Source organism: Macaca nemestrina, chromosome 6 (genome assembly GCF_043159975.1).
Source record: "Macaca nemestrina isolate mMacNem1 chromosome 6, mMacNem.hap1, whole genome shotgun sequence".
In the NCBI taxonomy this organism is placed as follows: Eukaryota; Metazoa; Chordata; class Mammalia; order Primates; family Cercopithecidae; genus Macaca; species Macaca nemestrina.
The window spans coordinates 40289569-40317213 of record NC_092130.1 but is presented as its reverse complement, the minus strand read 5'-3'; the positions used below and the strand labels follow the sequence as shown (position 1 = coordinate 40317213).

General features: G+C 47.2%; 2 protein-coding genes across 3 annotated transcripts in view; both read left to right on the top strand.

The window, feature by feature from the left end:
• Positions 1-19333, top strand: part of LOC105467047 (purine rich element binding protein A) — a 37163-nt gene extending 17830 nt beyond the window's left edge. The window contains exons 1-3 of one of the 2 annotated variants that reach the window (XR_011624636.1): positions 212-1972; positions 3747-3914; positions 9671-19333. The gene's annotated coding sequence lies outside the window, so the exon portion shown is untranslated. Of the gene's footprint in view, positions 1-211; positions 1973-3746; positions 3915-9670 lie in introns of those variants that run through there. The other variant, XR_011624637.1, reaches the window with a different exon arrangement.
• On the top strand, positions 1972-3080 carry IGI (IgA inducing protein). The gene has a single exon (XM_071098329.1). It carries the CDS (start codon positions 2759-2761, stop codon positions 2918-2920), a length of 162 nt encoding a protein of 53 aa, XP_070954430.1. The 5' UTR covers positions 1972-2758; the 3' UTR covers positions 2921-3080.
• Positions 19334-27645: the final 8312 nt, after the last annotated feature.

Genomic DNA, 27645 nt, shown 5'->3' with positions numbered 1-27645 from the left:
TATGTAGAACATTTATTTACTAGTAACATTTGTTTGGGTGTATTCGCTTTGACAATTTTTACCAGTAAATATTGGTTTTATTTAAAACTGGGAATCCAGTTGATACATAGGATAGTTGATATATCTGTTCTTTCCCCCATGTAAAGAATAGTTAAAAGATTTATGCATACTTTTTACTTTTCTCTCTTAATGCCAGGGGGTGGGGAGGGTGGGTGGGGGAAAGATCTTTGAGTCTACAACTGACAAAATGTCTTCTCCAAATTAAAAAAATTGAGAAGCAGCACTTTAAGTCTAACTCTACACCATTTTATTGCATGTATTAGTTTTAATAATGATTTTTGGTGCATGCCTTTGGGCTTATTCAAAAGTGTACAATAGGAAAGTATATTTCCTTTCTTAGAAAGGAGATGTTTTCTACTTTGCAACATGTGATTACAAAAATCTTCCTCTGTGGGAAGATTAACCATGTATTGAACTACTGAAAAGTATATATTTTTAGATATACAGAAGGAATCTACATGGAGCAGCATTCAGACCTATATAGAAGTCATAGCATTCTGTATAGGACCAAAAAGGAAATAACATTAAACACTTAAACAGACTTTGTTGGGTAGAAATACCTTTAGATCTTGCATTTACTTCCAAAAAGAAAAAATGCCACAGAAGTTTTCTGAAAACTTTTGTCGTTTGAATTTTCTCTGTCAGTGTATTTAGCCCAAATACAACAGCTTTGGGTTAGCACACACATAAGAATCAAAAAAACAAAGCTAACTAAATAAATCAGTCTGGTTTGCCAATCCAGCTTGACTGAAATAAGTAAACTAATCACTTGCAACATGAAAAACTGTCCAACTCCTCTAAGGTTCTGACAAAATAACCTTGGCTGATGTGGGAAGACTCCCACTTCAATTTGTGACCTGACAGTGAAGATTCATGCCTGACATGATTTCATACTTGACAGTGTCTGTTTAAGGAGCTATGGTACAGTTTGCTAATTCAATCCCAGATACCTGTTGATTACCTGTGAGATCTAGAGTCCAAAGTAGCCAGCAGCCATATCCCTGAGTGCTCTGTGCCCATCAGATATCTTAAAGTAAGCAGGGTTGGGACAGGTCACAGCTTGGATGATTGACCTCAGGTGCCGTAGACAGCCCCAGATTCAAGAATTGTATCTGCTTTCTTGGCAGTCGTCACAGAACTAATGTCCCATACTGTGTTACTTACTGTAGATGCTCTCTTTTAGAGGAGGCCCAGAGCACACATCCTAATCGCTAGTGGTACTCAGAGAGGGGGTGCTAACTCTGATGCCCTGGCCAAATTCCAGTTTAGGGATGTGGGTCTTCTTCTTGTCATTCTAATTGGAAATGTGCATCACTTCCCATTTTTCTTATTGATCTCAGTGCAAACTACACTAGTCTCTTTCTTTGCCCTGGTCCCAAGTCTCTGAGATGCTGGTGTGTATTATATGGGCTAAGTTCATGCATTATCCTAGGGCACAAGAGTTGAGGAATGGGTGAGTTTGGTGTCAGAGTGCCTTGTGGTTGGAGGGTGGACTCTTGTGATGCTTTGGGGATGAAATTGGCCCTCTTTTAGCATAAGTCGGGGAGTGTGCACTGGCTGGAGGCTTCCGGAGGCTTCCAGCCATGAGGTGTGAGCTGAAACCAATTTTTCCTCTTTCCTTATAGCATGTTGAGAAAATCTGTTGGGTTTTCAGCAGTCAGGGAAGGCCGGAGTTCTGCTTTAATCTGGGTAACTGAGGCTAATGTGAGCAAGACTTTGGTTAATTAACTGGGTTCTCAGATGCCACAGACTCCGTGAGAAGTCACCATTATTTTCAATGGTTGTGATAGAATTTCCCCCTAGTAGCCATTATTTTAAGATTATATTGCAGAGTTGCTTTATTTTGAGCTTTTCGTGTATACACAATCCCAAACTGGAAGAAATTTTACAAAAAGGAATCCTGCTGTGAAAGGTATATATTACTCTAGATTTTTCTTACTGTAAATATTGTAAGATTGTAATACTGTCAATATTTTATTAACCAACAAATGTTAATCTATGTGAAATCAGACTTATTTTAAATGTGCTTCTTATTTACTGTGTGTGGTCCCTGTTGCTGACAGTATTAAGTTATATTCTGATGTAAGATTAACTTTATTAAAGAATGTAAACATTAATGTTTCCTTATGGGAAAACAAATAAAGTATAAAGAAGACAATTCTTTTCATTGAAATATACTGTGTATTTACACTTGCTAGACCCAGCACCACTTATAAATTTAGTACACTGTTCAGAATTTTAGTTAACACAGCTGACATGGTTGTGCTCTGTTTGAAAGTCTAAGAATAGGTATTGTTGGAATATACAGTTTGTATTTGTCTGCTGTGAATCATAATCTTGAAATTTCTAATCAAGTTTGTAAAATTTTTATAGTGAAACATTTTAATGACAATTTAAAAATTTATCTTCTCTAAAGAATGGTCAAAACAATATCCTTTCAGAAATAGAATTGTTCTTTAATATCTTTCCAAAATGACTTTGGTTAAATGGACCAGATGTATATTAGTTAAAATTTAGGACTAAGTTGTTGATATTCTTTGAGTTTACAAGTTAATCCTTATTGGAGATGTGCCAATATACAGTTAGAATATCATTAATTTGCACTGTTTGGGGACCCCATTTAAGAATGCTGAATTTTGCCAACTAAGAAGTAAGCAAATGCAATTTAAAAAGTAAATTTGAGCATTCTGTATTAAATATGTGCAGTTATTATCACATGAAGAAACGCAGTGTGTCGGGCTGTAATATTACCATATTTGCTGTCATGTTCTCCCATCTAAGTGCTGGGAATTCACCATGTGGAAACCAAGCAAACGTGTTGTGCATCAGCCGGCTTGAGTTTGTTCAATATCAAAGCTGAAAACTAGCGAGGTCTGCTGTACTGCTTATTGAAGTATTGTGATTATTTTAGGCATTGATTCTTACAAAATATATACTGTAACAGTATACTTTGTACAGATTTAAATTTTATTTGAAAAAATGAAATAAAGTAGGCAAAAAATAAAGATGTTTATTTTTCATGTGACTGTATAATCAGATCAGTCTTTTGTTTCAGTGCTTTTTGGGGGAAGGGGTCTGGTTGCGATCTTGGATTTTTTTTTTTTTTTTGATAGGTGGAAACCGTTTTTAGGACTCAGTAGCAGGTATACTTGCCTGTTACTTATGATCATTAATCGACTGCAAGCATTAAAAGTGCTCTCATACTAGAGAACTCTATCTTCCATTTTATTTTAAGATAGGTTTGCTTATTTTAAAAAATTTTATGTGAATGGCTTCCCTATCCTGGCATATTGGGTCATTTAAAAAATTCTCTGGTGGTATGACAGTTAACCTAGCCATCATGTTGAAGAGAAGGAAAACCTTTTCCCATAGATCATGCTCCATTCTCATGGAAGGTTTTTTGTTTCCTGTCAGTTTAATTATCATGGATACCTACTACTTATACGTACTTATTGGGTACATGTAACATTTTGAAACAAGCGTACAATGTAATGATTAAATCAGGATGATTGGGGTATCCATCATCTGAAGTATGTATCATTTCTTTGTGTTAGGAACATTCTAATTCCACTCTTAGTTATTTGAAATATCTAATAAATTATTTTTAATAGTTGCCGTATTATGCTGTTGAACACTTAGAAAATAGAGGTTGCGGTTTAAAATCTCTTTCAAAACTGTTTTTCTAGTGAGTGGAATGGCAGACAGTGAATGAAGCTACCAATAAAAACAAGACACAGGAGCCATCCCTCAGGATAGTTTCAGTGGGGCCTTCCAGAAGAGTAGATTATCTGACCACAAGAACCACCCATTTTGACCTCTAACTTAAAATCCAACAAAGGCCTCAGAAGCCTCAGGTATATATTTTCCTCAACCTTTTTAAGTAGAGTTTGAAGTTTTATTTGTAGCTTTCTCCTTTTATTTTATCTTTTTTTATGTTTTCACTTACCTTCAAGCTGGATATGAGGAATGCTTGGAGCAAGTAGTTCTCCAGGATAACCTGGCAAAAATCACACTATGAAAAATCTCTCAATGTTACTTAAGTATATACGACAGCAGTTATATTCTAACACTTGATGCTTGTCCGTAGGCTATCTCAAGTTCACATTATTACAGTTCCAGGCTTCTCATGGGGAATCCCAAGAGAGTTTATTATGAGTATTGTTTTGTTGTTTTCTTGCTAAAAAGGCCCTGCTTGGCTGGGCATGGTGGCTGACACCTGTAATATCAGCACTTTGCGAGGCCTAGGTGGGTGGATCACTGGAGGTCAGGAGTTCAAGACCAGCTTGGCCAACATGGTGAAACCCCGTCTCTACTGAAAAATACAAAAATTAGCTGGATGGTAGTGCACACCTGTAGTCCCGGCTACTTGGGAGACTGAGGCATGAGAATTGCTTGAACCTGGGAGTTAGACATTGCAGTGAGCCAAGATTGTGCCACTGCACTCCAGCCTGGGTGGCAGAGCGAGACTCCGTCTCAAAAAAGAAAAAAGTAAATAAAAGGTCCCTACTTTGGAGTGAACAGAAGGATGGACTAGCTTCCACATCTGACAACCACCAACTTCAATAAAAACAATGGAGAAACTTTGCTTTATGAAAACTGAAAGCTGAGGGTGCCACTGTTTTAGAGAGGTAGGTGGGATGCCTAAGAAACTTCAGTTTCCCTAAGTTCTATGGTGCCTCTGATTTGGGGGGTGCACACAGAAGACAGGTGGCTACTTCCTGAAGAAGAGACCAGATTCTGCTCTCTTCTCTGCAGCGATCAGATAAATCTTTGGGTTCCTGTCCAAGAGAAGGACTCAAGCACAGGAGGTGGTGGCAATTCCAGCCATGATTTACTCCCAGCAAGTATAAGGGAGTGAAAAGTCAGGAGTCAGGCCCTTCATCTTTTAAAGACTCCAGATAGGACCATGATTAAATATGCCCAGTGGTCAGTTGGACAGCAAGAGGACCCGAGGTGAGGTCCTACTGAAGGGCTACAGAAGGAGCATCCCAGACAGCCAGGTCGGAACTATAAGGCAATGCTGGTAGGACCATGGGGAGCCCCTCAAGAAAGGAACCCAGCATGCTTAAACAGAACTATTTGTCATTTTTCTTCAGTCTTTCTTTTCTAAGATGTAATTGGTGGTCTCTTCCTACCTCCACCTCCAATGGATGTTAACTTTCATTTAACCATGTGGTATATCATTTATTTCGGTATTTTGCATGGCTTTTAGAAATCTCTTTGTTCCTAGTCTCAGGAACAATTTATTTCTAAGCAGTCAGGACTGTTTTATCTTGGGTACTGAGTTTTGGAAGAGGTCCTGTTCTTTCAGGACCAGAGAAAAGAGAGTTCTCTTTTTCAGTGTTTGCCTGCTAGGTCACCTGAGGGCCAGCACACACCTCCACTGTTCTCACTTCAGCACCCCCACCCCACCCCCACCCCACCTTCTAGAACTTCAGGAGGAGGAGCCACAGTTTTTCCCCTGAAATTGGGGATTCTACCTAAATATTGCACATCTTCAGAGTGTTTCCAATGACATCAGTACAATTTTCCTACCAATATTGATTTTCATTCACTTCGATTTCCTCACATCAGGCTATTTGGCAGTTAGATTGGCAGTGAGAAAATGTCACAAAACAGACTCATTGAATGTTGCAAGGCTTAAAAGAATAGGATATCACTGCCTTACAGCCAGTAGGGTTGTCTAGTTAACCCCACCATCAAAGGCATCCTGGCTCTCCCTGTGCTCATCTCACACCTCAGACCTCTGTCAGCCTTCTGTGGAGACTAGCAGTAGGTGTAACATAGCTCCACTTTCTGTTTCTGGCAGTGTCACTTAGGGTGGGTCTGTATTGCCACCATCCCAAATTTCTTCTTGTTCACCACACTTTATTTTTTAAACATTGAGTGCTTAAAATATTCAAGGCACCAAGCTAAGCATTTTACCTGTGTTATTTTACTTCATTCTTACTATAACTCTATGAAATAGGCACTGTTATTACCCTCAATTTATAGATGAGGATACTAAGGCACAGAACGATTAAATGACATGCCTAGAACTCCACGGTCAGGATTCAAGTCCAGGTAGGATGATGGCAAAGCACAGCCACAGTCTCAATCACTCTAATATGTTGCCTTCTCTATGAAGTTGCCTCCTCATCCCTTAATTTGTAGGGTCTCCCTGACTTTGACTTTGCCTCCCCTAAGGATGTATGTAGCTGAATGTCAAAGCCAATATTACCGGGAGCAAAGGAGGATTCTTCTGCATAGCTCAAAAGCCACACTTCCTGTTTCAGAGGTTGATTCATGAATGAATCCACATTTTCATTTCCCCCTCCCCTTTCATGGGGGAATGACTTACTCAGAGCAGGTCTGAAGGAAGCTGGCAGATGGCCCTACCAGGCCTCTCTCCACTGCTCTTGCTTTAAGTAAGCACAGCCCTGAGTACTATTCCTGCCTCTTCCCGCCCTTACCACAATGACCTGATCAAAGAGTTCTGTGAATGAGGCTCTTGAATTCTGTCTAGTTGAGTTGTTGATTTCCTTCCTATACCCAGATTCTATCCCGCAGCAGACACCGTTTCTTCCTTAGAGCAGACCTCCTATCTGAGCCCATGTGGCTTCAGACACAAGTTCCACAAGTATCAGGAGATAGTCTCTAGGAGAGGATCTGGGTCTGCCCAGATTCTCAAAACCTCACTGTTCACCAACAATTGGTGCAGCAATTGGATCAGCCAGAGAAAGCCATGTAGTTTTCAGCTCAGATTTGCTTAGGCTTTTAAGTTTCTGGAGGCATTTTCCTGCACCCTATAAAATGCTGTTTCCCAGATGTTTCCTGACCTCAAGGAGAGGTCCAGAGTCTGTAATTCTCCAGGGGCTTCTTCCAAAAATAAAATCTCAAGTTCCTTGGGACTTAGGGGTGGTTTCAAGGACTATGGCATCTGTTGGAACTCCTGTCTGAAAAGGAAAGATCGTAATTTGAACTTGAACTCTTCATGGTTTTTGGTATCCTCTAAAGCAGTGGTTCTCAAAGCGTAGCCCCTGGGCCAAGCATCCCCTTACATTCTTGGGTCCCACTCCAAACCTACTGACTTAGAACCTCTAGGGCTGGGCCCCAGCATCCATATTGTAACAAGCCCTCTAGGTGATTCTGAAGCACACTAAAGTGTGAGCACCATTGCTGTCTAAAGCAAATGTTCTTTATTTCTTTTGGAGTCTTAGGCTTGAGAATCTGATGAAAGCTTGAGACTCTCTCAGCTGCACCACAGAACCCCAAAGATCCAAGTTAAGAATCCTTGCTCTGGAACTTAGAGCTTGTCTATCTGTCTCTGGCTTCCACCTGCTCTAGCACCACTACAAGGAGGGGTGGCCACATACTCCTTGTTTCTCTTTTCATCTGTGCACTGTTGGATGTCACTGATGGTGTGCATTTCCTGCACCAGACAGCACAGGGATAAGGGCTTGCTACTCCCTATATTTGCTGCAAATGTAGCCCATGTACTCCAAACAAAAACCAAATGTTCAGGCATGGGGTGCCAGGTTAGGAGTCCAGGACCAAATAGAAAAGTGATTCCTCCTGTAGCTAGGAGCTGTGTGTTGGAGCACAACTGCTAAAACTGCTGAACTTCCTGTGACAGTCCTGGCTCGGGTATGTTCATGACAGCCAGAGCTTTGTCATCGGCAAGTTTTGGTCTCCAAGAGAACTCCCAAGACAAGGCCCAGATTTTTATTTTCTAGATAAAAGCATCTCAACTTGTACTTTCTTTAGCTGTTTTCGCCCGAGTAGCCAGTTATTTGGCTCTGAGGGCAGTGCTCCGCTTTTTCTCCACAGTCATTCTTGGGCCATGACTTGAAGTGGTACTCAGAGCAACTTCATTGGGAAAAGTCCCTTCTCTCAATTCAGGGACTCATAAGGAGGTTGACTCTGAAAAGAGTGCCTAAAGCTGCAGAGCTTGGCTGTCCTCTGGCTGTTAGAATGCTTCCTTGTTCTGAGAGGTAGCCCAGGGAAGAAAGGCCTGTGTCTGCACTCTCACTTATACATCTGAAACGAAAGCTTAATCCCCTCACAAAACCCATCCTCTCCCCATCTTAGTCCTTCCCGTTGCAGTAAAGGGCACCACCATATACACATCACTCAAACAAAAAACAAAGAGCTGTTTCCACATTCTAGTTTCTTTCACCCCTCATATTCAAACTATGTCCTGTGTCTGGCCACACCTCATCACCTATACCACTGTCACTAGCTCAAGTGATTCTCAAACTTTAACCTGCATCACCTAAAGGGATCATTAAAAGACATACCACTGGGCCCATCCCAAGTTGCTGATTCAAAGGGCTGGGGTAGGAGCCTGAGAATTTGCATTTTTAATTTTAATCAGGCGATGCTGATGCTATTGATCTAGGAACAACACCTTGGAAACTGCTGCCCTAGTCTATCATATCCAGAGTGTCCATATGTCCCACTTTGCCAGAGACCATCTGGTTATGCCTGTTGTCCCCGCTTAATTATTTGTAGCACCCCTGTTTACCTGCACAAGTATCTTGGTCTGGATGACAAATGATGTGGACACCGATTTTCTCACCTAACAGCCTTCTCACTGGTCCCCCTACTGCCATGATCGCCCTATGTAATCCATTCACACAGCAGCTTGAGTGATCTTAAAAGTGCTAATTGGGGCCAGGCGCGGTGGCTCACGCCTGTAATCCCAGCACTTTGGGAGGCAGAGGCGGGCGGATCACAAGGTCAGGAGATCGAGACCATCCTGGCTAAAACGGTGAAACCCCGTCTTTACTAAAAATACAAAAAAATTAGGTGGGCGTGGTGGCAGGCTCCTGTGGTCCCAGCTACTCGGGAGGCTGAGGCAGGAGAATGGTGTGAACCCGGGAGGTGGAGCTTGCAGTGAGCCAAGATTGCGCCGCTGCACTCCAGCCTGGGCGACAGAGCGAGACTCCGTCAAAAAAAAAAAAAAAAGTGCTAATTGAGGGATGTCACTCCCTGCTTCCCATTACACTTAGAATAAAAGTCTAACTCTCTACTGTGGTTACAAGGCCTCTATGATCTGACCTTACTTAACCCTCCAGCTTTCGCTCCTTCCTCTCACCTACTTGTTCATTTCTCTCAAGCAATAGTGGTTGCCTTTCTGTTTTTTAAATGCACAGAGCCCACTGCCACCTAAGAGCCTTTGGTGTTGCTTTTCTTTCTTCCTTGAATGCACTTCCCCCAGATCTTCAGATGACTTGCCCTTTTTCATAATCAAGCTTCAGGTCTCATGTTCTCTCTTCAAAGAGGCTTCCCCTGACAACCAAACTGAAATGGTCCCTTCCAATCACTCTCCCTTACCACTCTGTTTCAGTTTTCTTCCTAGTGTTTATCACTGTCCAGATGGTCTTCCTCATGTATTTTTTTTTCTGTTGATGGTCTAACACTGAGGGCAGGATTCACCATGGCATCCCCAATGCCCAGATGAATCTGGCACATAGCAGACATTCTGCAACTATCTGATGACAAATTGATTGGACTCCAGTGAGTCCAGACCATTTTTGGGAGTCACCTGTGCCTCTGGGTCTGACTTCCTCATCCATTTTGAAGATGGGTACTGTCATTACTGCTTTATCTCTCTTCTGTCCTACAGGTGGTATAGAACAGAGATCCTGAAGATGAGATGATCTTCTCACCTGCAGTCAACCTCATTAGCTTCCTGCATCTCCCACCTCTGTGTAGGCCCAGCATCTCCTCTCCCTTTTTCAACTCAGATGAGGCTCTGGGACAAGGACAAGCAACCCTGGACTCAGCAGATAGCTTAATGCCCACTCTGCCCCCAACTGCCTCCCAAAACATGGTTGAGGCTCTAGCCATTCAGCATGTACTTGGGGCCCCCTTGGCCACTGGGCATACAATGGGCAACATCCTTCTGTGCCTTTCACTTGGTGAGCTGGGCACTCACTCTCCCTGGAATCCGCTAACTGAGGAGAATGAGAAGACTAGCTATTTGAGACGTGATGTGCCCTGTTTCCAAATGCTGAGGGGTAGGAGGTATCTAGAGAATCCTGGCCCCCATAGGGCACCAGCACCACTGGTGACACTTTACCAAATTTGGGCTACTCTACTCTGTTTCTCAGCACTCCACACACACACCCCAAATATTTAAAATGGGAGTGATGACAACTAATCCCCCACCAACAACGTTCCAGTGGTAAAACAGAAATGAATCTTTCTCCTTGACTCTAAACCTGAAGGGAAATAAGGTTCCTGGGCTGAGCTGAGTTTAAAATAAATTTAGGCTTCTAGATAAATTTAGGGCTATAGAGTATGGACTCAAATAGCAAAGTCAGACAGAGATAGGAGATAGAGTTTGAGGATTTCCAACCAACTCTCCATAAAGTGAGCCCCTTTTGAGAACCAGGCTGCCACATGGTGGGTAGCGGATGGGGAGGCGGAAGCAAGAACTAGAGCTCTCACTCTGGAGATTATCACTCTGGACTATTTCCTAGGCCTTTGTCTGAGTATTGGTCTTTTGGGAACGAGCGTGAGAGTGGAGGTTAAAAGTATTGGTTTGAAATCAGGCCTAAATGCAAATTCAGGCTCGCTGTCTCACTAGTTCTATGGCCTTAAGCAACTCTACTAAGCCTCTCCTAGTCTTATTTCTTGATCTTGTAAATGAGATAACAAGAGTGCTTACTTCATTTGATTTTGGGGAAGATGAAATAATCTGTGCCAAGAGCTTCTAGCATAGTGCTTGGCACAGAGTACTGTTCAATACTGATGTTTAATCAGTGATGCTGCTATCATTATTATTTTTGGAAAAAAGGGAAACAAATATGGAACTTAAATAGTTCATAAGGGCATAGCCTCTAGCAACCTCTACATTCCAGGTAGAGGGGCAGTGAAAAAGAGCAGGTGGAGGTCAGGAGTTCGAGACCAGCCTGGCCAATATGGTGATACCCTGTCTCTACTAAAAATACAAAAATTAGTTGGTTGTGGTGGCAGGTGCCTGTAATGCCAACTACTTGGGAGGCTGAGACAGGAGAATTGCTTGAACCTGGGAGGAGGAGATTCCAGTGAGCCCAGATGACGCTACCGCATTGCAGCCTGGGCAACAGAGTGAGACTCCATCTCAAAAAAAAAAAAAAAGCAGGTGCCTCTCTAGAATGATCAGCTAGTCTGCATTTAGCTAACGGAGGACCCATCTGACTCTCCATTTCAGCTTTGGCCCACCAACCCAAGAAGAGCCCAGTCTATGGCTCTCTTCACAGATTGTAGTTGTATATTGCACCAGATTTATTTTTGGCTTGTCACTTTGTGTCTGTGTTCCAGGCCATGGATGTCTGAGATTTTCTGGTGGGGGTAGAGAGTTCTCCTTTGAAAAACAAAATGTGGTCTTGGTCTAGGGGCTTTGCTTCCTTCTGGCTTCAGGCAACAGCAGGGACCGAGCCATCTGCCAGTGGCATGGGATGACTAGAGTTCAATGCTGAATATTCACTCACCTGTTGGACATCTAAGATGTCAGTTAATCAGCCCTGGGAAACAGCTCTTGAGTAAGAAAAGGAGTGATTTGTCTTCAGCAGGAATTCTTAAGCTGGGGCTTTTGGGGGTCTAAAGCTCCTGAAATTTTACAGATTATATCTGTATGTGCAATGTACATTTTTCTGAGAAGGGGATCCATAGTTTTTATCAAAACTCCCAAGGGGAGCCACAGCCCAAATAGCTTCAGAATCACTGGTCCTGATCTGAGAGTAGAGACAGCACCTTCCTCCATGGGGTCTCTAAAAGACTGCACCCTTCAACCTGGCTGATCATCAGGACTGTTAGTGAAAAAGGGCCTGGAAGCGGTGTTGCTTAGGCATTGAGAGAGAAGACAGCTACTCTCCTTATCGGACCTGTGTTGGCTGATTGGAGCCTCCCATATCCATTTGGGTAGTTGGGGTTTTTGAGCTCACTAAATATCCCCTGTTTTCCCTGAAATTTGGTTGCATGTTAGAAGGTATTTAAACTGACATATTTTGTGCCAAATGAGTGGACTGGTCTGGTCTCATCTCAGCGATGAGGGCAAGGCTGGTTGACTTCACTACAACACACACAACTTCACAGGTGTGTGTTGCTGGTCGTAATGATAGGAGGCACAGAGGTTGTTTTATGTTGCCCTCACTTGAATGCTTGGTACGTAGTTTGGTACTCAGCCATTGTTTGTGCATTTATATAAAGGAATTGTTTCCTTTTAGAGACATTGAATCTAAGCTCCACAGTCCATTTTTAAAAAAATTTCTCAGGGGTCAGTGGTTTCTCTTTACCCCTGTGGCATCCTTTCCTGAGGGGTAAGGTACCTTGATCTTATCCTCAGCTGTGCTTATTTATTCCTTAATCCTCACTCTCCAAATCCTGAACCATATCTCTGAAAGTCAAATTGGGGCCTGTGAGATTGTTTGATGCTTCTTGGAATGTGATTCCATCACTGAGACTATACTTCAATTCTGGCCAGTCCTGATACTGTCTCCTGCTTCTCTCAATATCCATCATTCTTTGTTACATACCCTTGCTCATATTAGAAAATGGCATTGACATCCCTTGCTGCAAATTTTTCCCTTTCTCTCAACCACAGGTCCATGTGCTCAGTGCAGTTTACCAAATGGTATCAGAATGCCACAGAGGTTTCATAAGAATTGAATGTGGCTGCCAACCTACCTGAATCAGGCAAACACCCTCTGAGATCATTCAGCTCACAAGTGGGAAGTATGAGCTGAGAGTAGCTGAGTGCAGTAATTCCCTGGCTTCTCTAGGAAACAGCCTGATCCCCATAGGGTAAGCTGGCTGGTAAAGCCTCCATGGGACAACAGTTTCACTTTGCTTCGGGGGCCTTGTATCAGAGTGTTCTCCAGACATGAAACAGTCATGTCAGTCTGGGCGCAGTGGCTCACACCTGTAATTCCAGCACTTTGGGAGGCTGAGGTGGGTGGATTACGAGGTCAGGAGTTCAAGACCAGCCTGGCCAATATAGTGAAACTCCATCTCTACTAAAAATACAAAAAAATTAGCCAGGATTGGTGGTGGGTGCCTGTAGTCCCGGTTACTCAGGAGGCTGAGGCAGAGAATTGCTTGAACCTGGGAGGTAGAGGTTTCAGTGAGCCGAGATTGCACCACTGTGCTCTAGCCTGGGTGACAGAGCAAAACTCCATCTAAAAAGAAAAAAAAGAAACAGAGTCATGTCTCCAAGACATAAGCCTCTGACTTGGGGCTATCAGACCATGCAAGCCCACCCAAGAACATGAGCATATCTATCGTCACTGCCCCTGGGGGTCTCGGCAGAGGCCATTATTCCAAGACAGCCCTGATCCCCACAGAGCTCAGGGGGTCTCATGGAGATTATTAAAGCCCACACAGGGTGGCATTTTCCCCATATGCTCTCCCCAAAAGCTCCCTACTCAGGGAAAAGGAAGTCTTAGGAGCAGTTGCCTATACCACATCCACTCAGAAAGATGGGCCCAAGGACTGGAGACTATGATTTCTGACAGAGGCAGCCCTTCCTCCTTCTTCTACCCCGAGGCCAGCAAAGTTGTTTCTACTCCTTCCATCTCGCTTACTGTCTCCTGCACCCTGCTCCACTTATCCACTCATTTTGAGCTGGCTCTTGATAACTATGACTTATCTCTAGATTGTAGGACTCTGTGGATGATGGACAATGGGGAATGGCCACCCTCTGGCATTCATTTGCTTCCTCTCAAACCATGACTTCTTTTGAGGGAATTGTGAGGGAGCAGATAGGCCTCCAAGGCCATGTTTTCTCACAGTCTGCTCCCTAGCAGAATGGGCCACCCCTCACTCTAGGCCAGCTCATTCTTTTAACCTTATTAATGGTGCCTTGGGTTATACAGAGGCTTTTTATTTTGGTGTAACCAAATGTATTACTCCTTTACTTTATGGCTTTGTATTTTATGGTTCGTAAAGAAGGCTCCCCTATCTCCAGATAATAAACATATTCTCCTATATTTTCTTATACTTATTTTATAGTTGTGTTTCTGTGTTAGTCTTTTAACCCATCTGGAATTTATTTTCATAAATGGTGTGAGTTAGGGATTTTTTTTTTTTTTTTCCAGAGAGTCGCATGCTGCCCAGATTCTATAGGCCATCCTTTAGGCCATCCTTTTCCCCTGTGTCTTGAAATACTACTCTTCTCATAATCAAAACTCCTATATGTACATGAGGCTGTTTCTGGATTTTCTGTTGCATTGAACTTCTATACATTCTTCTACCAACCATGCTATTTTAATTGATGTAGCTTTTAGGTATAGTTTGATACAGTATATTTTTCTCCTTTGTTTTTTTCCTCCCAAAATCATTTTGCTATTCTCACATGTTTTTTCCTTCCAGATATACTTTCCAATCAGCTTGTTAAGTTTCATTTAACAAGTCCTATTAGGACTGCAGTTGAGATTTTATTAATTACATAGGAAAGTTGGGGGAGAGTTGATATCTTCACAATATTGAGTCTTCTCATCCGGAAAGAGAATGTCTCGGCTATGTTCTTAAAGGCCCCCAGGGAAGATATTCTCTCTTTTCCTGACTCCTACAGTCCCTCAGTTTCCTTTGGCTGGTTCCCTGAGCCACCAGACCCTTGTATTGTAATGTCCTATGATCCTAGCTTACTCATTCTCTCCTCCCATTTAGAAATGGATTAAACAGCTGAGCATTTGCTTTTGCTCAGGAATTTTGAGCTTTATCTTTCCAAGACCTAAAAGAACTCCTGGGGGATTGTCCCATCTCTTTTCTCCCCTGCCTTCACATCCCATTCTTAGGATCTCCTTTCTCCTCTTGTTCCCCCAGGAATTCTAATATTTCTATTCTAGAACTGGAGAGCCTAATGTTTCCTTTTATCTAGACTCCCCTGATAACCTGGTTGACCTAAAACAAAAGCCCTCATGCTGACCTTCTGTCTCCCTCACATTGTTTTATGTAATTTCTAAGCTTTGTCCAGACACAATGATACCCTGGGAGAAAAGTTGAGAGTTCACAGGGTATTTGGGAGGAAGAGGAATGGCAGTGTTGGTGATTCTGTGCCATCTGCCCACCCTAAAGGCAAGCGCTTATCACCCCAGATTTGCCAACAGGCTGAACTCCACAGAGCATCTAGGAATTTCTAGCCATTTTTGTTCCCTGATTTCTGTCATGTATACCTGCCTCAAAAGGCAGGCTTCTAGGTTAGGCTGACTGCCAAAAGCCTAGGGGTGAAGCAAGAAGGCCCTAGCCTCTTCACTCAAATCCCTTTCAGGGACAGCAGTATCCATTGTGTTATTGCCAGTGTGAAAAGGGTCAGAACTAAAGTTGTGTGGCTCTCAGACCAGGTGTAGCAGCAGCCAGAAAGTAGGAAACAGGAGCCCAACACGGGGTTGAAGTTCTCCCAAAGGGCTGAATGTGCTTTAAGGCCAGGTACAATAGCAAAGCAAAGACACAGGAAGTTTGCCCAAAGCCTTTTGCATATACACCTCAGTACCCAGAAAGGCCACAGAGTCCCTACACCCAGACACGCTTTGCTCAGCCATGTTCCTCTCTCATTTCTGCATCTACTTGGCGCTCTGTGCATCACCTCCTCCCGCTTCCAGGCTCCTCTGAGGCCAGGTCAGCACAATTTACCATTAAAATATTCTGCCTAGCCTTGACTCTTCTTCATCTGCTGCTTATCCAGGGGATAAGATATCAGGGTAAAGACTGTGGAATTTGATACAATGATTGAAAAGTTACTCTAACATAAGACTATCACAGAAAATAATTTATAGACATTTGTGTTTCAAAAGACAAATGAGCCACTCCCCAGCAGAGCGACCAATTTCCAGAGACAGAAAATCTGCCACAGTGGCTGAAAAGTTCTAGTAACACAGAGCTGCAGCATCTGATTCCTCAAGATCTCTCTTCTAAACACAACGTGCTGCAAAGAATTTTCCCCAGTCCCCAACCCACCCCCCAAGTTGCTTAAGACCCAGCCAGCCACCCAGTTTTACATGTCTAAATCTGAAATCAAAGTCCCAGGCAGGGAGAGGGATTGTCACAAGTAATTGCAACATCCCACAAGAATTTGTTTGGGAGTTAAAGGGAGCCAAACCTGGGCCTTCTCCAAAGCTTGCAAGTCTGAGCTTTTTGAGAACCACATTTGATCTGTTCCAATGTGTTGAATGTAAATGTTTATCTTGTGCCTGTGTGCCAGCTCCTGGGAACTCTGCAGGACTCCTACTGGCCCACAGTGGTGACAGGTGCATCTTCCCATAGGAGAGGACATAGTGGGGAACTGCCTACCATGAGCTACAGGCCCCTAGAATTGGCCCTTACCCTAAGCTATGCTCCAAACATTAGCCCAGGGGAGGAGGAGGGATGGGGACTCTGAGAGGTATGGGATCCCAGGTGGCTGCAGGGAGGGACATGGATGGGAAGGGAAGGGACACGGACATCCTGCTGTACCCTGTGTCCTTTCTCAGCAACTCAAACATTCTCACTCTCCCCTTGCCTTCACCCTTACCTTACTTATCTCATTTTATTTTTACATGTTACCTTCATAGACATTATTTTAAGATGGTGTTCTCTCTTTTTACATACAGAAAAAGGCTACTTTCAAAGTGACAGCTTAGGGCTTAATCACAGTAGCTACTCCAGGTATGTCTCAAGATAGCCCAGCATTACTGGGAGGTACAATTGGTTGTTATGAACCACATAAAATCTTCATCATCATTGTCACCATAGAATAGCCACCACTGACTGAGCCCTTACTTTGTGCAAAGCAGTGGGCAGCAGTTTACATATTTTGTGACTCTTCTCTGCCCTCTTGTGAGGCTAACATTGCAATTTCTTTGTTTTATCAAGAAGGGACAAGGCCTGATCAGATTAAGTGGCCTGCCCCTGGTCTCCCCGTTGGTCAGAGAGACAGCCTGACCTTCAGAAGACCTGGGACATTGCCATGGTTCATTTTCTTCAGGGAGGAGCAGAAGGGAGGCAGAGCACGATGAAGCACCTGCCAACCCCAGCAGTTCAAAACTGCCAGGCATGACTGGAAGGGGCATTCATAACATGTCTTTTCTTTGGGCCCCAGGCCTCCCCCAGCTGACTCAGACCCATCAGGACATGATGCCTCAGGGATGGGGATGGTGTGAGGGGAGAGAGGGAAGGCCAGGCAGTTCTGTCTTGGTTCCTTAGAGAACCCTTATGTCATCATGGGCCCATGGTACCCAAGGGGCATCCCTCCTGTCAGTTCTTCAGGGCTTCAGGAGCAAGGCTTTCTCTGAGAGGCAGCATTATTCCTCATTGATACTACTCTGGCCCTAGCTTCGGAGAACTTAAAGAGAGCCAGAGCAGGCCAAGGTAGATTTTCTATTTGGAGGTCAACAGTCTTACCCTCAAGAGCCCAATTTCCATTCAGCACAGCCTAATGTCTCTCTATTCCCTCTGCTGATTTACATGGCAGGTTTATTTAATTAGCCAGAGGTGAGTCAAAGTGCAGCTTGTCCTCAGAGTTAATTAATATTAACTGAGCCACCACACAGTGAGTAACGCCAAGACTGAACTGTGTCCTCTGTATCAGCTTGGGGAACAGACTTCAACCCCTTGCGCCTGGCTGGGGTTGGGAACCAAAGCCAGCCAAGGAGTCGGGCTGATGGGCCTCTGAGTTACTGTGAGGAGTGAATGAGGTCATGCATCTGACATGCATGAACACAGTGGTCATGTTTACCACCGTGTCTGACACATAGCCGGGACTTAGAAATTGATAGCTGTGTTTATAAATTTTAAAAAGGAATGGCAGAGAAAGGTATCTGGGAGACCATGTTTCCCTTTGGGGCCTTTTCCAAGGGAGAGAGGAGTGATGGTAGCAGAGGCCACGGGACACAGACCTCAGGCGCCCACACATGAGCATCATACTTGAGTAAGTGAGGCATGCTCCTCCCTATGTTAACCTAGGCCCCTTGTAGAAGAGGGAGAAGGCGGGAGTGGCTGACTCTGGAGGAATTCAAGCAAAGCACAAGTAAATGTAGTCTTCCCTTTAGCTGTAATTTAACTGCAAAGAAAAGGAAACCTGGCCTGGGCAAAGGAGTTATGGGCCTATAGGGTCCCCTGCTAGGCCAGGACCCTCTTCCCCTCCTTCCCTCGCCCCTGTTCCTGTGCATACCAGAACCCCACCTCAGACTTACCCCAGAAGAGTTTTGGCCCTGATCCTTCTTCCACATGGTGCTTCCTTGGGCCCCAAGGCAGTGCTAGCCCTCTCCTGTGAAGTGCCCAAAGCCATCACTTTGTGGTGGGATTTGGTGACAGTGCTTTCCCTCTATCCTCTCCCTCCTCCAGGGCCACCACACCTGATAAGCACCTCACAGCTTGTCCTGCTGGTTTGGTTGCAGGGGAGTCCCATTGCTCAAAGCCCTCTTTGTGGTTGCTGGCTCTAAACAGCCAGCCCCTAACTTTCTTGGCTCATCATCTCAGCAGCCTCAGTCCTCCCTATGGAAGTGCCAGCATAGCCAGTGCTTGAGTGGGCTTTTCAGTCTGTGTGCCAGGCCTGACCCAGTCAAAGGTTGCCTCAGAGTCAGGTTGAGAGGTTACCTTGAAGCAGCCCAGCCTCAGTAATGGACAAGCCTTTCTGGAAGCCAAGACCAAGTGGAGAGACATGCTACTGAGACAGGACCCAATGGTCTGTCTGTCTCCAGCTGCCAGAAAGATGGCTCTCCTACATCAAACACTAGGGCAAGATAACCAGCAGCCCTAAGACCTCCCTGGACAGATTTGGGCTGGAGGGCACAATGAGGCCTGACAGTTTCATTCTGGGTTTGCCACGGGTTCTATAAAAAGCCAGAAGGTGGGTGGGAAGGGAATCTCCCCAATTACTCGAGAGGACTTTGGTAGGGAAAGTAAAATGGGAAATGGGGCCGAAATAGCCAGACTGTCAGCTAAAGCCAGCTCTGGTGAGCCTGAAGTTCGGAGGCCCCTGCGCCCCCTGCTGGTCCCTCAGACAGGCTCCTACCTTTTGGCTTCCTTCTCGGGGCTTTCTGGTCCTTTCTGCTTGCCTCAGTATCTGGAATGACTGCTTCACCTCTCCCTATCCCCCCTCACTCTTTTTAATCTTATCAGTTTCGGACTTAGCCTGGAGCTGCTCCCTCTACCCTGCCATGACCCGGCTTCTTCCTTTTTTTTTTCTTTTTTTGAGATGGTGTCTCACTCTGTCACCCAGGCTGGAGTGCAGTGGTACGATCTGGGCTCACTGCAACCTCCGCCTCCGGGGTTCAAGCAATTATCCTGCCTCAGCCTCCGAAGTAGCTGAGAGGTGCACACCACCATGCCTGGCTAATTTTTTTTTTTTTTTTTTTTTTTTGTGTGTGTGTGTGTGTGTGTGAGACAGAGTCTTGCTCTGTCGCCCAGGCTGGAGTGCAGTGGCCAGATCTCAGCTCTATGCAAGCTCCACCTCCCGGGTTTACGCCATTCTCCTGCCTCCGCCTCCCGAGTAGCTGGGACTACAGGCGCCCGCCACCTCGCCCGGCTAGTTTTTTGTATTTTTTAGTAGAGACGGGATTTCACCGTGTTAGCCAGGATGGTCTCGATCTTCTGACCTCGTGATCCGCCCGTCTTGGCCTCCCAAAGTGCTGGGATTACAGGCTTGAGCCACCGCGCCGGGCCGTGGCTAATTTTTGTATTTTTAGTAGAGACGGGGTTTTACTATGTTGGGCAGGCTGGTCTCGAACTCCTGACCTCAGGTGATCCGTCCGCCTTGGCCTCCCAGAGTGTTAGGATTACAGGCGTGAGCCACCGCACCTCGCCTCAGCTTCTTCCTTTCTAACAAAAACCTGAGTCTGACCAAATCTCTCTCTCTCTCTTCTTTCTCTCTCTCTTTTTTTTTCTTTTTCTTTTTATTTATATATATATATTTTTTTGGTAGTATATGAGCCAATCTCTTGAAGGAGCCTGGGAACCCTGCTTCCCACCTACAGACATGCCCTTTAGGACTGTGAAAGTGGCAGCTTTCCTCTCCCTGCCGCAGCCATCGCTTCAGAGCAGGCTACTGCTGCTGCCTCCCAGAGGGGCTTGCATTCTCCAGCTCTTGCTCCTCCCCTCTGTCTCTAGCGCTGCAGAAACAGATCTTTTATAGGGCCTCTGGGGTTGGCCCCACTAGCTTTCTCATGACAGCCCTCCACTATGCTCCAGATTGGGCCAGGAATACTCTCTCTTTCTCTTTCCAAATCCTGTCCACTTAGTATGTTCTGATAACTCCAGTGTTCACACTCCAGCCATCCCTGCCATGCCCTCCCCTGAGGCTCCTGCTGCCAGGCCACTGCTGTGCCGTTGTCTCCTGAGTGTGTTTGTCTTCTGAGATTGGAAGCACCAAGAGGTCAACATCTTTCACCTCCCATAAGGCCGAGGGCAATGCCAGGCTCCCAATGTGCACTCAAAGGACCATTTGGAATGCTGCTCCTCTCCTAATGACCTCCTGGCCCCACCTTAGAGGTCTTTGGGGTGTGGCAGGGCCGGGGTATGACTGGGTCTGCCAAGGCTGTCATTGTCAGGTTACTGCAGAAGGAAGAGAGATATGGGGACATTTTCTAGAAAGGGTAAGAACAAGAGGGAGATTGGGTGAGGGAGGGATGACCACTCAGGGATGAGATCCCTGGGTGTTAGTCACCACACTAGTGGAGAAGCCCATGCGGGACTTGGAGGATGTGGATCCAGGGGAAGCCCCCAAATCTCATAGTTACTTTGTTCTATCGTCTCTCTCCATGCCTTCAAAGGCGGCCTGCCTTCCCAGTTCCCAGCCTCCCGCCAGATCGGGAGGCACCCAGTGCTGCTGTGGACAGCTCATTCCGCCGCGGCGGCGGCTACGACGGCTCCCGGAGTGTCCCCGGCGCCGCCAGGGGGCGAATGGGGTGCCCGCCGGCTCCTCGGTCTCCGGGCGACCCGGCACTGCGCTCCGGAGAGGCCAGGCCAGGGAAGAAGCAGCTTCCCTCTGCCGCCGCAGCCCAGCCGGGCAGGGACTTCCAGCCCCGCCCTCAGGCCCTCTCGGTGGCTCTGTGCGCCCAGGCCTAGGGGTGGGGGCCGCAGGCGCAGCGCGCCCACACAGGCGGTCGGGCCGTCAGCGCGCCCGGCTCGGCGCGCACAGAGCATTGCCCAGCAGGTCACCCAGCTCCCTTCCCGCCCCTCCGCTGCCCTCCTGGCAGCTCTGGCTCTGCTCTCGCGGCTTCCCCGGTTTTGGGGCGGGTGATTGAGTAGGCCGCACCCGGGACACTGCCAATGGAGGACGCTGGAATTTAAGGAGGGGACGAGGGAGACGCAGCTGTTTCTCGCTGTACCCCGTCACCCCTCGGAAGCAGCCGCGGGCGGTGCGCAGGCCGTTCTCTGCGTCCTCCGGCTCTGGGTCGGGCTGAGTGCAGCGGGAGAGACCCGGGGCTTGCTGCTGGGGGCTGTGTGGCCCCAAGCCGGCCGCGTGCACACGCTCCGCACCTGTTGGAGCGGGCCTTTGCCTGCTCCGACCTGAGCCGGGCCTCCACGACACAGTCCCCTTGGGCGGCGAAATGGCCACACCTGACTTTAGGTTTGAAAGGAAAACAAAATGGGGTGGGGGGGAAGTGGGTTTACAGTTGCATGCGTGGACTCTCTGGGTCAGCTCTTGATGAGGACCAAATATCGGTATGTTTCTTGAGGCTGCAACCAGCAAACTGGCAGCTGAAGACAGAGACCTGCTCCCGGGCCTTGGCATTGCTGGAGATCTTTCAACTTGATGAGATGCAGTTTTCACAGAAAAATTCCGTTCCTTAGAATTCAAGTGAGCCTTTCTCAAAACTGCCAGAGTTGGTGATAAACCTGTGTTTAAAAAAAAAAAAAAAAAAAAAATCCCCTGTGTGTTCACATACTAGCCAGTATCCACTCCAGATAAAAGTTTCTACCATTGAGTAAAAGGAAGCTATGTTTAGGAAGTTTTTGAAACAGCACCTCTCTACTTGTCTGCTAGTTAATCACACACATTTTGTTTTGGTTTGATTTGGTTTGGGTTTTTTTTTGTTTTTGTTTTTGTTTTTTGCAACTTAAAGCAAGAATTAAAAGTTAATTCTGAAGCTTCACAAATGCTTTGGCTTCAAATCCTAACATTCAGCACAGGTTTCCACAGGGGGAGTGCCAGGTCTGACATCTGTGTCAGTCCTTATTTTGATTCAGGGTTGTTAGATAGATGTTCAAATCATTGAGGGAGGGAAGTCCTAGATGAGGGCGCTGCACTGCCCATCGGGGTGTCCATGAGACACCTTATAACCTAAGTGTCTTTCAGACTCTGAGGTGTGGGGCTGGGTTGCAAACTCCAGACATTAAGTCTGTTTAGCATCTGGAACCTGGGTCCTAGGAGACTATCTCCTCCTTAATTCATCCAGACATCAAAAGTAGACCCAGCAATTGATCCCATGTTTAAAGGCCCTCAGTGACTCTGTATCCCCAAGGGGAGCCTCATCTCCCAGGACACAGCACTGACACTCTGCAGACAGTACAGGGGATCTACTCCAAGCCCAGGGCAAGACCCCACTCCCACTCCTTCTGTCCTTCAGTTTCCGTATGTGTCTCAGACTCCCTGGTCCTGCAAAGGCAAGGAGTGACCTGAAGTCCAGACCCTCACATGACCACAAGACCCTCAGGCCTAAAGAGTGGCACTTGTTGGAGCCCTGCTCCCGTCCCCACCCTTAGGAGGCTCTGGGAATGGGGTGGGGGAACAGCCTGTGTGGCCATGGCCTCTGGCTCTGACTCTGGCTTAGACTACTACCTTGCTGCCATATTGTGTCTTCCTCAAATTTTCTCATAGGTGAGTGCTTACCAAGAGTGGCTCCCACAGAGCTTCCCCATTCACCCAAACCTGCCTGGAAGAGCACCCCAGTTCAGCCACCCAAACCTCACCTGTCACCCTCTTCCAGTTAGCACTGCCTTTTCTCCTTATCCCTGCCAGGGACCCCTTTCTTCCCAGGAGAGATACCCAAATTGTGAGTATCCCACACAATTTAATGGGAACCTACTTTGTGCCAGGCACCAGGCCACAGGTTGTGGATGCAAAAACAAGAAGCAATTCCTGCCCTCCTATAGCTCATGGTGTTTGATGGGGAAATTTATTCATTCATTCATTCATTCATTCACTAAAATGTACATTGAGCACCTACTGTGTGCTAAGCCCTGGGGAGTGCTAAGTGCCTAGGCAGACAGCAATGAAGACAAGTATAGGATTCTGAGGATTCTGCCATCCTCAGAATGCCACTGTGTAGATTCATGATCTATAGGGGACACAGACATTAATCAAACCACTTGGCAAGCAGAGAATTATAAGCCATGATAAAGAGAATCACAGGATGCTTTGAGCATCTACAGAAACGCCAGGAGACGGGAAGCCCGGCTGAGTGGGAAGGACCATGGGAGGTGCAGGAGCCAGGCATATATCTGGCAGAACTTGGCTTGGTGCTTATCTTCCTCCTGAAACATGACCCTAGACCCTTGAGAAGGTCCCTTCCTGTGCCCTATCCCTCATTCCCCACAACAGGGAAATCTGCCAAACCCTCTGCATGGCCCCTCCCTCTCTGAGGATACCCCGGCATCTCTCCTTGCTGCCTGTTGATTGGTGGCAGGAGGTTCTAGTGCCCCACATGGTCACTGACTGAAGTTTTCAGGTCAGCTAAGGGGCGGGGCTTCAGGGTTGTGGGGCCACTGAGTCCCAGCCTTCTGTGTTCCATGGACCATAGGAGGAGGAGCTGGGATTGGGGCATTTAATAAAAGAACTCCTAGGAGAGGAGTGATGAGGTTTGGCACATTGACATTCACACACCCCGCCCACCCCCAGGCTCCACTCCACTGGTTCTCTTTTTCTTTTTGAAGACAGAGTCTCGCTCTGTCGCCCAGGCTGGAGTGCAGTGGTGCGATCTCGGCTCACTGCAAGCTCCGCCTCCTGGGTTCAAGCCATTCTCCTGCCTCAGCCTCCCGAGTAGCTGGGACTATAGGCACCCGCCACCACACCTGGCTAATTTTTTGTATTTTTAGTAGAGACGGGGTTTCACCACATTAGCCAGGATAGTCTCAATCTCCTGACCTCATGATCTGCCCGCCTCAGCCTCCCAAAGTGCTGGAATTACAGGCTGGCCTTCTCATTTTTAAGGCCTGGCTAGGATAAGTTCCCCATCCCTGTCCCTCAGAAGGGTGGCAGGGCCTGGGCAGCAGAGCCCTGGGCCTGGGACCCATCCAACGAAACGGCTATTCCAGGCGCCTGGTCCTGCCTGGCTTTGACTTCTCATCCACTCCACACTCTGACCTGGATCTGGGTGGGGCAGGCTGCCCTGCTTCCAGGTAAGGACTATACCACCCACGCAGCCAAAGATCACCCCTGGGAATACCAGTACCTGGGCAAGAGATAGCCCTGGCAAGGCCCACCCACCATAGGCTGGCTCAAAGAAGACTGAGGATTCCTCTGTTCTCCCTGAACAGGGGTACAGGGCCCCTCAGCAGGGCCAGTTCCTCACCAGGGTGCCAACATTACCCATGGTTGGGGGCTGGGGGGAGGGTGCTGTGCAATGCTGGGAGCTTGACCCAGGCCTCAGCCTTAAGGAGCAAATGTAGCCAGGGCCACCACCTGGCCTAAGTCCTTGGGCATAGCCTCTGTCTCATGTCTCTTGATCTCAGCAGGGGGGGATCTCCAGGGTGGCCTGCCTGGGAATGCCACTGTCCCTCAGCTGGCACACAAGTACCCATGCCAGTGCCACAGGTTATCCAGCAGCAGCCACAACAGATGAGGCAGCCTTCCATCTCAGGCAGCCCTGGTCTCTGTTTTGCTTCCTTTTCTCTTTACAGATGAGGAAGAGACTGATGGGGGTGGGGTGGGGATTAACCCTTGAGTTGCTGTACATAGTTGGTCCCAAGCCTAGGGCTTTGGGAAGTGCTTTATATCACTGCTTTCTTCCTGTGGCCCTGGCCTTTGCAGATGTGGGTCTCTCAGCCGCCCCCCTTCCCTTCTGCCAGACACTTCATATTCAGGGTGGCCACAACACTGGTCTGGTTGCCGCTGAGATCCCAGCACAGGAAAAGGGGCCTCCTCTACTCCCAGTGTCATTGCCATGAGCCATTTCTATGGAGAGAAAAGTTTGAGAATCCTCTTTGGAAAACCTGAAGTGTGGCACCAAGCAAAGGTATGATCCTTGTTCTCAACTTCCTGGCCCTGCATTCATCCCACTCCATCCCTGTTCTCTAGTTACTGGAACACCCTATGGCCTCCAGGCCAGCTGGCAGGGCTGCCTGCCTGCCTGAGTTTCCCACATGGGAAGATGCAGCAAGACCTCCCCAAGCTTTTGGAAGAGGCAAGGACAGTAGTAGGACCATCTGACACTCCGGGCAGGGGGTGGGGTCCAGAAAGGGGTGGCAGACCCTTCTCAGAACCCGGTGGCTACCTTTCTCATCTCATTTGAGCTCACTGAGCTCCTCTCTAAGGTACTATAAGTGTTAAACAAATTCAGACTCTGTTAGGTTGGACAACATTAAAACATCCTGGATAGATGCTTGAAACACAGCAAGGGACAGATAATAAGAGTAATACTACCATTTACTGTTCACTGTGTACAGGCATGAATTTTATTATATAATCCTTTAAAATTAATTAGTTATTTAATCCCATTTAATTGTTTAATCCTTACAACTCTCTAAAATATATGTGCCGTTGTTATCCCCATTTTATAGCTAATGAAATGAGGCTCAGAAAAATGAAGTCACTTGCCCCAGGTCACATGATACAGCTAGTTAGGATTAAAATTGAGGCCTGTCTGCTTCTAGGGTTCATACCCTCCATCCCCGCTGCATACTACAGTTCTAAGCCCCTGAGCTGGGAGAGGGAGGGGCATTGGAGGAAAAGGGTGGGTACCATGCTGGTCTCTGCCCTCACCCAAGTTCCTTCTGTCTTCACACAAATATCTGCCAGGCCTTGGAGATGATGACCTGAGGGTGGGGCAGTAAGGCCTCCAGATGTCAGGGCAAGGAGGTGGCCACTCACCTGCTGTCAGGTTCCATGTTTCTGATGGCTAATAACCCCAGACACCTGGGTTATCAGTCTCTGCTCCCCACCTTGGGCCTAGGTAGTGATTCCAGGGATGTGGACCCTGGAACCTGGCAGGCAGCCAGCATAAGACCAAGGACAGACCCACAAAGCCAGAGGTGCCCTCTCAGTCCAAAACCAAACACAACCACGTGCACAGCCGCTCATTTGTTCCAGGAGCTTCCCCTACACACCACAGCCATAAATCCCAGAGTACCCGTGGCTTCTGCATTGTGGAGAGGGGTGGCCCTAGGGAGGGAGTGGAGTGGGGACAAGGGATATGGAATGGCTGCAAATATAATGCCAAGCCAGACTCCAGAGCTGCCCCCAGCCTCCGGAGGCAATCACAGACCTTCAGGAAAGAATGTAGCCCCTTGTTGAGTGTGGACAGGGGAAGGGAAGGGGCTTGTTATGTCCTTAAAGTCACTATAAGAAGGTGCTGTTATTATCCATTTTCCAGAAAAGGAAACTTGGGTCAAGGGTTCTTAGCTGGCAGGTGGCCCCACACTTAATTCATCTCCTGTACCACCTCCCTCAGCCCTTATCACGTTATGACAAGGGGGGTGAGCTTGGGTAGAAGGGGAAGGAGGCCTAAAATCCAGGACTTAGGAGAGAGGCAGTCTCAGGTGTGGGAAAAGCACTTGCAAACAGGAAATCTCCCCACTCCATCCGCAGGTAAACCGTGTAACCACCACTCATTGGTCCATTCCATTTGAGCATCTGCCCCATGCAGGTCTTAGGAATCAAGGCTCAGAGATGACACCGTCCCTATCCATAGGCAGCTGCGGTGATGAGAGGGGACAGACACTTTGCAACACAAGTACTCTGGAGACAGCATAATGTGCACCAGATTCAGGAGCACAGGGAACTTGGAGAGTGCAGCGGAGGGGCAGCCAATGCAGCTTGAGTTGTGGAGGGGTCAGCAAGGCTCCCTGGAGGGGTCTGAAAGACAGAATAGAAATAAGTGAGGCTAAAAGGATGACGGGTGTAGGGGAGGGCTTTCAGGCAGAGGGGACAAGGGAGCCTAAGGCGTATGAGGGCTGCTGAGAAAGGTGGGCGCTGTAGGCAGAGGCAAGAGGGGAGTCCTGTGGGTGGGCAGGCCAGAAATCACAGGCCCTCAAGGCAGGAGGAACCTGGCACAGCCAGACCCTCGGACAATCTCCCCAGGCCAGCACAGCCACATCACTGCGAACTGGACGGGAACATTCCAACCTAATCGCAGCTCAGATCAGCGAGCTCTGGAGGCTCCACACATTGGGGCCGACCTTCACCCAGGGTGCCTGCCACGAGTGACAGGGGCCCCCAGCCTGCTCTCTCACCAGGCCAGGCAGCAGTGGGGGCTTCCAGGTCCTCAAGGATTCTCCAGACCCTTGTCTGGAGACCCAGAGATTTTTCCTCTCCAGTTTCTGGGGCAACTAGGTGGGGCAGAGGGGTGGCCCCACCTGTGGGAGGGACTGAAAAATCCTGCCTCAGGACCAGGATTTTGGTGATCCCAGTTCTCAAGGGCCCGGTGCTCAGGCTGCTATTATCCAAAAGGACCGAGGGTCAGATTTCAGCCCCAGCCCGGG

What these genes read in the sequence shown, in the direction of transcription:
- IGI (XM_071098329.1), top strand. Translation starts at nt 2,759, where the DNA reads ATGTGCAGTTATTATCACATGAAGAAACGCAGTGTGTCGGGCTGTAAT.